The 14,953-nt window shown below is 37.2% G+C and overlaps 1 protein-coding gene across 3 annotated transcripts in view; it reads right to left on the bottom strand.

Annotated features, from left to right (window-relative positions):
* Positions 1-14,953, bottom strand: part of MON2 (MON2 homolog, regulator of endosome-to-Golgi trafficking) — a 68,916-nt gene that overhangs the window by 32,818 nt on the left and 21,145 nt on the right. For all 3 annotated transcript variants that reach the window (XM_061467831.1, XM_061467829.1, XM_061467830.1), the window contains exons 5-19: positions 14,785-14,914; positions 14,173-14,270; positions 13,384-13,509; positions 12,440-12,634; positions 11,590-11,714; positions 11,076-11,215; positions 9,250-9,403; positions 6,336-6,568; positions 5,074-5,155; positions 4,197-4,378; positions 2,092-2,204; positions 1,392-1,496; positions 1,064-1,144; positions 899-972; positions 729-819 (exon numbers count right to left, since the gene is read on the bottom strand). In XM_061467831.1, coding sequence (XP_061323815.1) covers positions 729-819; positions 899-972; positions 1,064-1,144; positions 1,392-1,496; positions 2,092-2,204; positions 4,197-4,378; positions 5,074-5,155; positions 6,336-6,568; positions 9,250-9,403; positions 11,076-11,215; positions 11,590-11,714; positions 12,440-12,634; positions 13,384-13,509; positions 14,173-14,270; positions 14,785-14,914 — 1,929 coding nt within the window. The remainder of the gene's footprint in view (positions 1-728; positions 820-898; positions 973-1,063; positions 1,145-1,391; positions 1,497-2,091; positions 2,205-4,196; positions 4,379-5,073; positions 5,156-6,335; positions 6,569-9,249; positions 9,404-11,075; positions 11,216-11,589; positions 11,715-12,439; positions 12,635-13,383; positions 13,510-14,172; positions 14,271-14,784; positions 14,915-14,953) is intronic.

Genomic DNA, 14,953 nt, shown 5'->3' with positions numbered 1-14,953 from the left:
TTCTGTCACCATTATCTCTACTGTAATAGATCAAAGAAAAATTTTCAGAAACTCTCCTCTGGAATTCAATTGTGACTAAAATATATACTCAATCTTTTACAATCACGGGGTCTTTAACCTTTCTGACTAAAGGTTGTTTACTGAGGCTGACAGGAATACTACCATTTTCCCAAGTAAATGTGAATTATCAGGGGGTTTTCAATATCTAAATTGTCAGGCTTCTTCTGAAGTGTATTATAAGAGAAAACTGAAATGAAACTGAGCACCTCACAGAACATACTGTGCTATTCAGAATCCCTAACCTCTGAAATTACAAGGGCTTTTAAAAGTTTTATCCATCCACAATCTGATTAATAGAAATATATGACATTCCTTAGTTAACAAAAAACAGCAGGAATGCAGTAAGAATATTCAAGAGAATTTAGTAACTGTATGAACCATTACAAACAAGACACTCTCTGGTTCATAATTTTTTACTCTAGAGTATCAAATGTATTACTGTCTTAATATCAGAAACAATTAGCTTAAAGGACTCTGGAAGTGTTCAAAAACCATGTAGATGCCCTTAGTGACATGGTTTATCAGTGGACTTGGCAGCTCTGGGATAAAGGTTGGACTTGATGATCTTAAAGGTCTTTTCCAGCTTAGTTGATTCCATGATTCTATGATAAATGTACCTCTTCTGTCTGTTTCACAAACACATCTAAAAAGAAACTAAAAAACTATACCTTATTGTTTCCATAGGCCATATCCATGGCTTCCAGAGACAAGGAGCAAAGGGCATTTATTAAGTGATGTAAAGACACGTCATCGAGGTACCTGAAAAATAACAGCTATCAAAACACTGCCAAGCTTGATAACACACATATTATTTTAGTTACCAAATAAGGTTTCTTACTGTGAGCTTTCAAAAAGCCTTGAAAGTATGTTGGATATAACTGGCAGATCAGTCATAACTGCTGTAGTCAGAACCTTGAAAAAGAGACAGAAATGTCTTACAGACTGCAACAGAAAATGCTACATAATCATTAACTGTAAAATGAACAACCATGGTCATGCTTACTGTGCTGGGCCCTTCTACAGCTCTTCCAGGTTTTAACGCACCCCCAACTCCAGGCTTCAGTCCCAGAATCCACACAAGGTGCTGAAATACAAAACAATCATTTTCAGAAAAATAGCGTTTTCAGGCTCCTCTTAGCAAGGAAACTAGCAGTGTCCTTGAGCTAGCTGGCAACCTTCAAGCCAAACAAAATTCAAGAGGAATTCTATAGAACTTACTCAAGGCAATACAAAGTACACCATGAGTAGAACCAAAGCTTCTTCTACTGCTTACATAAGAACTCAAACCCAAATTACGGCAAAAAAACAAGGCATAAATATTGCCTCTATACCTGAAGAGTAGCCAGGACAAGTTGCCACGATGTACCAAGAACAGCTCCATGGCAGTGAGCTAAGTTGAGTAATGTCCTCATACACTGGATATTTTTTGAAGTCAGCTAAAATAAACCACAACAAACAACCACACTATTCTTATTATTCTGTAACAACAGTGTTTCTAGGAAACTTGCAAATTTTTATTAAATAAAGATTACATTCTGTTTGCAATGATGCAATATATCTTTTTTAGAGAAGCAGTTCAGCATCCCGTCGTCTCAGTCTTATCTTGCTGGGGTTGAATATGATTTTATCATTTCCCTCTCCTCCCAGTTTCACATTTTATCAAATGTGAAAAGACACAAGTTGGAGTACTTCAGCTTTAAGTGTACCTTCTCCACAAAATCAGAGTCTATCTTAAAAAACCCATGTAAGTGAACCTTCACACACAGGCACATAATAGAGCCAAGATCTAGGATTTTTCAAATGTAATGGATGGCAGCTGCTAAGATAAGTCAGATGAAAAACAAGAGTAAGTCTTCCTTACACTTCGAGAACTTTGCTCTCCAGGGCTGTTCCAAATTAAAAGCTTAGGTTAACATTTCTGATAACCATTATCTGCAAGAACGCTGTTTATCTATTGCCTATTTTTGAAACACAGTGAGACGCAGAAAGAAGTTGTTAAGCAGGGTGAGATCACTTACAAGTTGTACTTACCATTACTGTTCCCTGTGGCTGAAGAGCTAAGGGTTGCCCTACTGCTACGACCTGCTGGTGAGACTCACTTGAGGGACTGATCATTTGAACATTCTGTCCCTGAATGGAATACGCTAGAGGAAAATGGAGAAAGGAAAAAAAAAATAAAATATATATATATATATAAGATCTGTATTTAACATCCAGTACTTACTGGTAGTAACAACCACCTTCTGGCAAACGCTGTTCAGAGAAGTTTTGTTCCACAGTTTTAAGGTAGGTCACTTTTAAGACCTTTAGTCATATTTAGATTATTATGTCATTGCCTTACAGAGTTAAAGGAGCCAGTAATTATTCCCTCTCGCTATTAGATACTTCTTGCAACACATTAATACATTTTATGTCAGGACTGGGATATTTGTGCTACAATACGAGCATTAGACTACTTCTCAACCCATTTACCTCTGGTAATTGTGTGTAAATGGTATCACTGTGTGCTATCACTGTACTAGTGCACTCAAAAAAATGGTGGTGTCATAAATGCTATATCATGAAGTTCTTCCAATACAAGACTTCAGGACACCCATTTTATAATTCACCTATAAAAGGAAGAGTAACCTTAAGTTCACTGCTTCATCTCCATAGAGATTCATGTAGCTCAGTCATGCATACTGCTTCACAGACTTACAAACTAATAATAAAGTTAGCTTTTGGGCTGGAGTAAAGGTATTTGTCCTTATTCCCAGATTAAAGTATTCTGTTTTAAATTCATATTTATATCAATCTGCATATTCTCCAGATATTTGCATTTCTTAGTACATAGTAACTTATTTTCAAAATTCGAAATTGAGTACATCCTCAACTGGCATATCCCATGAATTACAACATTCTCTCAGGATGTGGGGAATACCAATTCAACCTCTTGTAAGTGGAAGAGAGACCAGAAAGGAAGATCTTCCATTTACGCAGTAACTACTACCATCACGAGACAACTGCAGAAAAGTCTGTAGTAGAACACAAATGCAGGACATTCTAGCAAACTCTTAAGTATCCGAGTTGCTCAGAGACTCTTTCAGAATTTGAACGCTTTAATCACATATTCCAATGTATCTTTCGAATTGTAAACAGATCTCCTGAGAATATGAACTTCTGACATATGCTAAGCATTCGTGAACTTCAAGACTAACTGGTTCTGGAAAGCAGGCAGTCTGGATCCTGTTTGAGGATTCTTCATCATCATCATGGCTTGACTTCGCAAAGATTTGGGAAGGGCTTTACCCACGCTTACTACAAGCACGCTGATGACTAAAAAGGCCAATGTGGGATAGGCAAATCCAGTTGCAAAAAGCACAGTGAAAGGTCTCCTTGGGTGGTATAGGCGGGGCAAGAGTCTTTCTACGTTGTCTTTTCTCCTCGAGACTAATTCTGCATGCGTTCTCAAAGGAGACAACGGCACTATGGAGCAACCAATGTCCTGAACCACTCGCACGCAGGGTTGGGTCTGCAGTTTCCAGTGCACCTTATTGCCTGCCGTTTCGTCCCTCACCTGTTGCTACAGGGCTTTGCAAGTGTGGGTAAACCCTTCGGGCCTGTGCAGTGGATTTTTTAGGTGAGGCACAGCGTGTGTGGAACTGGCCCTACCCTTCACACCTGAGGTTTATCTGCCAGGGCCTAGCGAGCTTGGACAGTGACAGCAGAGTCCTCAGGTCATAGGTTTGGTTTGAGTATCCTTCTCTTAGATGGATGGCCTTACAGAGCTAAACGAGCTCCATCTGCCCAGGTTTGAAGTTAAGAGCTGTCCTTCTCCTAGGATGGTTGCCCGAAGGCTAGTGAGCCCATACATCCTGCCCATGGACACACTTTGTCTGACCCTTCAGTTGAGACCTGTCTGGCATGGGAGACCCTACCGGAGGCATATGCCACCACCAGCATAGCTCCCAACCTCACAAGGGCACACAAGCTCTTTCCCCACGACAAGGGGGTGTCCGTGAAAGAGTAAGGATTCTAACATAATCCAGTATAGACAAATTCTACAGTTGCATATATCTTTTGAATCGCATTCTCGGAAAACTCAAGTTTATTGAAGAATACATGGAAGCACAGTTAGGGAAAACCTATATACTTACATTTGCTGGACAGAGCTGCAGTTGTGCTGTTTAATACAGTAAGGGCATAGTGAGGAGGCAAGGATCCTTTGCAAATGGCAGTGATAAAGGCATCTCTTGATGTTACAAGACCCAGTCTTCCACAAAGTGCAGCCATGGTCAGTTCTGCTTTTAGAATACTTTCAGTGGCAGCTTCATCAGTGCTGAAAGAGTACACATTGTTTAGCAAAAAACAATTCACAGTACAGAAGCTGAAAGAAACTGAAAGGAACAAGAACGTAGACTTTAAACCTGTCAACATTACAAATACTGAAAAGAAAGCACAACCAATCAACAAAAATCTTCAGAACCATTTCCTATAAAATTGGTCTTTAGTTCTGAATGATTTAGCAAAGCAGCCTGTGAGGAGGCATTTATCTCTAGTTTCAGAAAATGGTGTTTGATAACAAAAGATTCTTTGAAAGAGACAATTAAGTTACCAAAGTTATTATCTAGTAAACAGCTTTTCCACTTCAAAGACTGCACAGTACTAACACGTACTGAGACATAATTTAGTATCTTATCAACAGTAATCAGAATATAGATAGAATCACTTCAATGTGTTGAAACATTCAAAGTAAAAAGGAATAAAAATAATATAAATAGTTTAAATGCAAGCCTTTGAAAAAGTAATTAATTGTTCTATATTGAAATACATTAGAGGTTGATGCTTTGTTGTTTACTATTAACAGATCCTCACTCAACCTAGCCATCACTAACCCACAAACCTATCTGCTCAGATGCCATGAACTGCACACTCTCATGCAACTTCCAGCTTGACCAATATCAGAAGTCATTTTAAAATAGAGCTGGGAATGTCATCTTTGAAGAAAATCAAGAGAAATTAAAGACAAAATACCTTGCATCAAGCAGAAGTGATAAAGCGGCCAGAAGACCACACCAACAAGCATTCACCATTTCTTCCCAGACAGCTCTGCTAACTTGAAAGAAATAGACATAATTGTTTATAGCAGAAACACAGTATTTTTCTTAGTAACTTTCAATTATATATCACAAACAAAATCCTTGCTACTACATCTTTTAAAGTGTGCTTTTATATGTATGTTTAGACAGGCACATAAGCATATAGACAAACACGCTCCTACCAGCACTAATTAACAGTCTCATTTAAAGTAAAATTGCTAAAGATGTCACCAAGACAAAACTTATTCTGAACTATACCAAAAAGATCTAACAGAGGTATAGATAACTGTTTTTAATCTCTGTCTGTAAAAAATATGCATTCAGTAGCACATAAATGCGGGACAAGAAACTCATTTTGCTGCAAAGGAAAAAATACTCTCCCCTGGTATTTATAATTTGCCACCTTCTTTATTTTCTATTTCTTTACTTTAATAGGAAAAAATTACAGCCCTATAACCTGCCAGTATCATTTCCACACCTCCCTCCCTGCACCAGGCCACGCCAGGACCTTAGGCTGGGCCGGTGCATTCGTGCCTGCAGCACCATGGATAGCTCCACTGTGCTCGGCACAGGTCCCTTTCCTCTCCTCCTGGGTACAACCTGCAGCACTGCCATCTCTTCTCACTCATACACAACTCAAAATCCCTCCTGAGACATTAGTCTTTCTGTAAGTACATACACAGACTCCTCATATGCTGCACAAATACACGCCTCAATTCCTATTTGTTCTGCTCTTACAGAAGTTCTTCCCTAAGCACTTCAATCTTACTCAAAATCTCTCTATTAAAATGTTCATCTTTTTATCTTGTTCTAGAAGTACATTCTATAATGTGGGCTTAATTGCCACATTTCATCTCAGTCAGGGTGTCTCTTGCAACCTTGGATCTCAGCTTTAAGCAGAAGGCAGAACAGTAGTTTTGGAGAACAGAATGCCTGTTATGTTTTTCTTACATCCTACATGTGAAGCAGTATTAGTCGCCCATAAGGATTCCATGGCTAAGGTGCTATATAGGAAAGAAGCAGTATATCAAGTATTTTTTTAGAGACTGCTGCTGTTCTATCACAAAAAAAATAAAAACAAACAACCTCCACTTCATTACAAGATTTAGAAACAATAAAATTAAGCACCAAAGCATGTATTTTAACTTGCTTTATGTAAACCTTCTGTATTTAAATAGTGTTTGCATTTTCAAATACCTAGATCTTTCTCTGATTGGTTGGATACAGACTGCAAGTCTTGCTGCTCTGAAGACTGTGTCAGTAATGAAGTTGTCTCTGCTGTGGTTTCATTGACTGTTTCTGCCTCTCCCAACTCTCCTTCAATCATGGTTGTGATACCACGGACAAGATCCAGTAAACAGTGAAATGCCACTGACATGGCATAGCCTTCGGGAATCGTAGGTGGCTCTACTTTGTCCAACATTTCCAAACTAAAAAATTGAAGCATGACAAGTAAGTGTGTAACAGTACCACTGTGATTAAAAACAACAATAAAACACAAGATTCCAGATGAATGTTAAGTACAAACAGGCCCCAAATACCACCCTTCAAGATCTGTAGCAATTCAAGAAAAAACCCAAAACTTTCTTGATTAAGTCATTAAGTAAAAGAGTAAATGAGTCACTAAATAAAAATTAAATGAAAGGGAACAAACTCCAAGTACAGTATTTATATCTGTAAATCACAGAATCATAGAACAGTTAAGGTTGGAAAGGACCTTAAGGTCATCTAGTTCCAATCCCCTTGCCATGGTCAGGGACACTTTGCACTAAACCATGTCACTCAAGACACCATCCTGACCTTGAAACACTGCCAGGGATGGAGAATTCACAACTTCCTTGAGCAATCCAGCAAGCATCACTGAATGAATTATTCTCCTTTTATTATTATTTTACTTAAAACCACTGCAACAGAAACTATTCAGAAGAACACATAGGAACAACACAGAACTACACAGGAACAACAGAGGAAATAGGTCAGAAAGTCATGACAGTGTGAACACACTAGTAACAAGCTAAGAACAAATCAGATGTTCCATTATCATTATCGTTGAATCTACATGACCGGAAAAGCCTGTCATAGCTAGATAATATCTGAGCAAATATTCATTACCTAAATGCATAGGTAAAGAACGGAAGCTATTTGTATAAAACGGAAATGTCTACATGATTCACTGCTTAAAAACTATGCAATCAATTAAAACATCACTGTGCTGGAACTGTAGCCTCATTGCCTCTTCAGAGGATCTGTCGAGTTACGAATCCAACAGGAAACAGATTGTAGCTGCCACAGGGGAGACAGTCTGTTACAAAAACTACCTGCTTTCCCAACAAACACTATTTCCTAATTTCCTCTATAAACTACTCTTAAAAAGACTAAGCATTCCAGCTACAGTATATCAAAGACACTTCCACAAGGTAGTGTCACCACTCCTCTCTGCACAAAGGATTTTCCTTCTCTCACATAATGTAACACTGCAGTTATTAACCCTAACTTCCTGAAGATGGCTGCCTTAGATATCTGGGGGCATAGGCCATATAGGTAAATCAAATGGTCAGCATTTCACCCTGTATCTACAAATAAGTGTGTGTGTGTGTGTGTGTATACAGAGTTCTAATTGAAATTCTTAATCACTTTTATAGACTTTGTGTATTCCTCTTGAAAACACTTACTTCCTCGTGTAAAGAGGAAGACAAGGCATAGGGGTCTGGGAAGTTTTAGGCCTATACTGGCAAAAAGGCTCTACTAGCTCTGTTCATAAAAGTCGTATCTAAATTAAATCATTGCGTAGAAGTGCGAGATGTGGCAATTGTATGAAAATCTAATGGCAGCAGTAGGACAGAATCAATGCTAGGATGTGACTCAAATCTACAATTAGTCATCTCCTTACATGCAGGGACTGCAGACAAAAGTAGACAAACTGCAGACAAAAAGGAGAAAAAATTGCTGACAAGACATTCTAGTGACAGTTCCATAACCTTACACAGAAGACAAAAAAAACCCAAACATTACTCAGTGGGAATCATGAAGTCACTGGACAGACACAAAGGTAAGACATACGCAAGTTCAGAATAGCACAAGAGACTGTGATGATGCTACAATGATCCTGCGCCAGTTAAGAACAGCACATAAGAAAAAAAGAAAGGAAGGAAAGCAGTAGGTTGTAGTAGCTGGCCAAAGCATGAACCTTTCATTCACCTCTGTTACAAATTTGCATTTCCTAAGCATAGTCAGATAAGCTAAAAATAACATTCATGGCACTGCTGGAACAAGAATTCAAGTCAACACATATATGTTAAACTACTGAAATCTGAGAATGAACTTATGCTGCATCTCAAAGGCAGATAAAAGGATTTTCTACCTTTAAAAAGTATTGAGAACCAGGCTATTTGCTGATTTCATGGAATATTAGTATGCTCACGTTTCATGGGCAATTCTAACTTGGAAAAGATTTACTATCTTCATGGGTCATGACTGACATGAAAAAAACTTCCATTATTTTGAAAGAAGTGTAGTATTTGCAGCTTTAAACAGAGAACATGATCTCCATTACACAAAGTCATGACAAAACAATTGGTCATTCTAATAAGCACTCACAAACTAACCTTTGTAAATATGTCAATATATTGTTTGGAATGACCTGGCCATTATCTACCACAATATCCTGTTAAAAAAAAAAACAAACCTGTAAATAGAGTAAAGCTGGTTGAAGAAAGCTATTTTTTTCACTCCCAGTGATGCTCCATTTGCTTAATACCACTCATGTTTGCCATTATACAACCCAGCAAAAAGTATGCTAAAACTGTTATACACTGGAGTGAGGCCTAAAAGTGAAGGGTTAATACAGGAACAGTATGGTAGGAAAAAAAATAAAAATAATCCAACAGATGCTAAAGCTATAGGGGACATTTGGATCAGAATTCAAAGCATGTAGGCAAAATGGCAAGAAATCAGAACATCTCATGGCATCGACAATAAGAAAATCCAGAACATACCTCAATGCCATTGAAATGAAAACCTCAATATTCAGTAATAAAATAATCCTTAAACCATCAAGCTGGAAATAAAAATATCTGTCATATACATTTTCAAAAAACGCAGAGGTACTTACTAGGTAGCTTTAGCACTGCCTTGTACTGTTACATTCAGGATAGGTATCCAAGTGCCTCTGTATTCAAAGGCAGGTAATACAGTTGCACCTCCTCTCATTCCAACCACTCCTGGACTAGTTTGTGCTGAGCTAGTATTCCCCGATGCATTGCTTCCTGCTCAGAAAAACAAAGTGATAAAATTAACCCATCTAATTTTAGTGATCAGCCAACACCCTTTTTATGTATTTAGTTTTAAAATTGAGATACAGAATGAATCTGATTCACCCTGCTCAGTAATAAAAACCATCACCAACAGAAAAAACTATTTTTGAGCTCCCTCTGCTGTCTGAAACGCGATCTTACGTGCAAAGTAATCAGTTTAAAAGACACAGCTGATTGATGATAACTACCTTATTTTCAGTCAGAATAAATTATATTTGAGAAAGACACAGCAGCATTCATCACATTCGGCAGAAGAACTTTCATTGGTTTTGATAAAACAATATATATTTTAGTGCTATTGTTTGATTATCATTATCTGGATAGTTACATCTAGAACATCTAGTGGGAAAGAGAGCTTAAGCGTTCCAAGAATACACTTTAAAGATTTCAGACATGAAAAAGACACAAGAAGAGACGGAAAGAAAACTGCGCTGTTTGAACCTGTTCCATGGCAAGATAGGAGAAAACAAACAGATTCAGGGAAGAGCTGACAACATGCCAACCAACAGCTAGGAAGGAACAAATTTTGGTTCCAATTTAGAAAGCCAAAAAAAGCAGATAAAGGGACAAGGAATTCTGCATATATACACTTCCTACATATAGGAGGAGGTCTGTACTTACTAAGAGTAGGTATCACATGTTTAGACTCACAGACAATGTGGAGAGAAAGGCAGAGTCCACATGAACTCATTAGCACCTAATACATCAACATAACAACTGGTGTGCTCGCTTCTAGTATATAGTGAGACTAAACTATTAATGTGGGCAATATGAATACACCCTGAAACCCATGCATAACCTTTTAACACAGTAAAGCTTAACAGACTGAAACAACAAAGTCATGCCACAAAACAGAAGTAGTTAATCAAATGTTGCTATTAACACAGTTAGACTGGTGTCATTTTCTGTGATCCCACTGAGCAATCACATATATACAACTATTTTTATATCAATGTAACTCCTTGAAGTGGTAAACATTACACCAGTATAAAAGAAGAGGTAAAAAGCTCTGGAAGATGCGGCTTTCAACTTCTCCTACAAAACAACTACTTTGCTGTAATCTGAACCTCAAAAGCCAACTACAGCAGTATAAGGTATAATAAGGGGTTCGAATTAGATGATCTGCAAGGTCCCTGTTTTCACATTACAGAAAAAGCAAAAATAATCTGTAAAACACAGATCCTTCTTTTTACCCCTTGGCTTCCCCAGACCAGTTTCATCCCTGAACATCCAGAAGAATTAGTGATTGCCTTCCAGAAGGAAGCAAACACTGTTTTACTACTTCCATTGCACACTGCCATAAATGACATCCCCACCCAAGGAGAAAGAAATTTGTTAGAAATAAGAAATAATTTCCTCAGAATTTCCCTTAGAAAAGTTGTGAACCAAGGAGCTTGGTTGCTGTAAAAGCTTTGCACTGCTGATTGGGAGCTACATCTTGCCCGCAAGACAAATCACCTGTTGTACCAGACCTGAAAACACTGGTTTGTTTCAAGCTGGTTTTCCACCTCAGTGAACAGAGAAGTACAGAACTGTATCAAGCCAAACACATATACTGAATCAAATCAGAATTTTTATTACAAGATGCAGTAAAAATAGGATTACAGTGAAGACAAGGCTTTACCAGTTTGGTTTGGTGTTGCTGATGTGCTCCCTGTGCTTGGTACAAGAAATAGTGACTGGATGAAGGACCCCAGTGCATTCACAATATCACGAAAAACTTTAGTGGAATGTTGCTTCATATCATAGGACTGACAAAAGGACCTGGAAAGCATTTTAGAAGATACAGTAAGTATTTGACAAATTAGGGACTAAAAGCATATTTCAACAGCAACTCCTTGCCCCCCTCCCACATGCAGGCTTACAGCACATTTTAACTGCAAATATTTAGGTAAATTAACATATTTAGTTTTAGGTAAATGCTCCTTTGATAGTGGTAAGAGGGTTTGGAACACTCAAGTAACGGTAATTCAGCCCTTCCTGGTTAATAAGCATAGTCTAATGCTTTATTAAAAATATCCTAGAGAGTTTATTGCATTTAAGTTTCTACATATTTACACTGTTTTAGAAAGCATTTTCCACCAGATAAAAGGATTTCTTATATTATATGTAAAAGTGAAACTCAATATATTTAATACCTTAATAGCTGAGGCTGCACACAAAGCCTGTGAATAGATTCTACTGCAACAGCTCTCAGCCACTGTGGTTTGTCTGCATCCAGAAACTTAACCAGCAATGACAGAAAGATTTCACATTCTGTTACCTAAAAGATACAGTTTATAGCCATTAAATAAAAAGCCTCCTAGAGATGTTTTCTAAAAAAACTTTCCATTTCATCCTAGAAGTCCTATCCCAGCAAGTTTTGCACAGGATCTAAAAAACCCCTTCAATAAGCACTTACTAAAAATTACATTAAAAACATGACTAATAATCATAGTATTTTTGTCAAGCTGACGCCACACATGCAATTGTACTGAAGAAGTTAAATTCCTCAAAGACACTGCACTGAAGTCCTTACATGTGTCAGAGTAAAAAATTAAATGGGAAAAAGAAAAATTCTTCTTTAGAAGATATCTAAAATTGAGGAAGTAAAAACAGCTAAACATGGTTTTCATGCACATTCTGTCAACAGCTAACACAAGTCAAAAGCCTCTTAGCAAGTATTAACAAGCAATCAACAATATCTAAAGGCAGGCAAGCCATATAAAATCAGAAGGTTCCCAAAACTTTAACTGAAAGGCAGTCAAGTAAAGAAAATATAACAGCTAATCTACCCTGAGAATTTATACAAGCCCACGTTTAATAAAATCACACATGTAGAATACATGTCAATGCAAATACACAGAAGAAGAAAAGAATATTTAGACTTCTCTTCCTTCAGTATACATGAACAGTTCCCAAGAACTAATTAATACTATTACTGACCACAGTACTGGCATATACACAGAAAAATGGAATTGTATAAAGAAAAATCGAACATACTCTTACCAGCAAACTGTAAAACTGCTTAATCAAAACAGAAACTACTCTCAGCAAACGCATACAGATGGGGAAGTATGGTTTTTCTACTGGTGCTGGGGAAGATGACGTGCTGGAACCTTGCCTGAATTTGATATTTGGGGAAAAGAGCTTTATAACAAGAGGACATACTCTTTCTTTAAGAAGAAAACTGAATTCCTGATGCTGAAAAAGAAAACAGAACAAATTTTAAGCAGATAATCTTTAATTTCTACAAGTAGCTCTGATTATGCACATTACTTATGTCTGCTGCTATGATCAAGCACCCTGAGTTATGTAAATCTTGGTATAAATTACACACTCAGGAAATGAAAAGGAAGAACAGCATACACAATTGTAAAGCTACCAAAAAGCATAATGAAATGGTATGGTCAGGTTTGTACCCTGCATCCCTCTTCTTGTACTCTGTAAACTGAAATATGCTGCTAATACATTATTCATTATATATTTATTTCTTTAATTTAGCTCCTGTCTCCTAAAATGCATGACTGTAGGATCATGGTGCATTTATATGTAGTAGATCTTCACAGTTCCTAGTCATGATTCTTGCTGTTTGGCAAGTGGGGCAAGGTTAATGTTTATGTAGAAATAACAATGCCATAAACTAAGTAACAGCTGTCATAAATCATGCAAGATCAGAAAATGCATCTTTGGAGAAGATTAAAATGGCAAAACAAATAGTGAAACAGTAAAACATGCTCTACAAAATGCACAAACACAAATCAAGTATATGGGAATAGAAAAAAAGTGCACAAAAAGCACAGAGTATTTCTCCGTCATAAAACCCCAACATGTAAAAGCTACAAGTCCTTCTGAAAAGTAGTACTCATGGTAAATTAAAGAGGAGTTAACGAAGTGTAGATTTTAATACCCATGTGAAAAGTCTTCCTATTTTCCCTCCAAGAACTACTCACTTGTAAAAACACTTGTGGAAAGTCATTAAGGACTGACTCAAGAAGTTCAAGACCAAATGTCCGGGTCATTTCTGTCATACCCACGAGCCAGTAGGGAGCATCAGCATTAACTAATTGACAAAGATCCTTGAAAAGAAATACAATAACATTTACATTCTCTGCACAGTCCTATACTGCTCTAAGTTTACTGAGTCTACAACAAAATCTACACTCTCTCCCTCTTTTGTTATGAGGAATTGTCCAATTTCAACATAACTTTTCCCCAAATACTTCTTTTACTTAAATTATTAAGCAAAAACTTTAAAAAAGGAATTTTAAACTTTGCTGATATGCTTGTAGCAACTGTGTTCATTCCTGCCCTCAAAAATATCTCAAGACCAGTAAATTTGCTAAGTCAATAAGACTTTAACTGGTGTGTTGAGTACAACTGCTACTAGTCATCATATACAGAACTTTAATGTACAATGCCAAGCACAAGAACCAAGACTGACTTACAGTAGCAGTATTTGGCTCACGGAAAAAAGACTCTTCGATTTAACACAGACATGCATGGTTAGGTGTTATTTAAGATGTATAGTAAAACATTCCTAGGCTGCCACTTCTTTATTTTCCAGTCACCTCCCTGTGATACACATACCATAGCCAATTACAATAAATGCACGTAAGAAAGCCTGAGGCTCTGGTTAAACACCCTGTCAATATGCCAATAGCAAATTTTTGAGATTTGTTACAGAGATGTAGAAACACCCAATCATAACTGCAAATGTATAAGCATATGCTCCCCAATACCTGAAAAAGCATATATGCATCCTTAGCACATGGCTTCAGTGTACTGACAGATCTTCTGTTACTATTTCCTTGAACTGCAACTGGCTGGTCAATAGTATCTGTGTGAAAATAAACCCCAGTTTTGTTAACAAAGAAACTGCTGAAAATCAAGTACAAACTAAGTGTTCTTACAAAAAGATTCTAGGAGAATGGCCAGGTAATTCTACTGCAAGTTTTCATGTCTACTGAAATAAACATTAGATTGAATACCAATGATCATCAATACCAATCACTTCTTTCCAGTAAATGCTCTCTTCAAAACTACTGATGTGTATTTCACACTCTCTAATCTAAATTACCTTCACCATAAATAACATGTTCACCTCAAATTCCTTCACAATACTAATGCGAAGACCAGTTCTCACAGCTTGAAAAATATCTAAGTTTCATACACCGATGTCCTGACTTGGACTGACACAATGGCTAAGGGTTACATCTTGTTTGAATACAAGTAAATTTACAGAAGACAGTAAACATTAATGACTGATTTTTTTTATAATGTTTATAAACATTTTACTACTCCTTTACTTAAAAAAGATAAACACAAGCAAGCAGAGTAAGAAGTATGCCCACCTTTGTATCGTTCATCTTCAGCAACCACCCTCTCAAATACAACAGTAACTACCTGCCTCACTGTAGCTGCCGCAGTGTTATTTGTGATATTATCTTTTGTGAAGTGCAATCGAAAACAAAGCACAATTGCCTGAAAGGGAGAGAAAAAAATAAAAAAAGATCACCTTAC

This window comes from Pezoporus flaviventris, unplaced genomic scaffold (assembly GCF_033815535.1).
Source record: "Pezoporus flaviventris isolate CSIRO_AGI_PZ_B2104156 unplaced genomic scaffold, CSIRO_AGI_Pfla_v1 ptg000045l, whole genome shotgun sequence".
In the NCBI taxonomy this organism is placed as follows: domain Eukaryota; kingdom Metazoa; phylum Chordata; class Aves; order Psittaciformes; family Psittacidae; genus Pezoporus; species Pezoporus flaviventris.
Note: the sequence above shows the minus strand (reverse complement) of the source record. Positions and strands in the feature narration are given on the sequence as shown.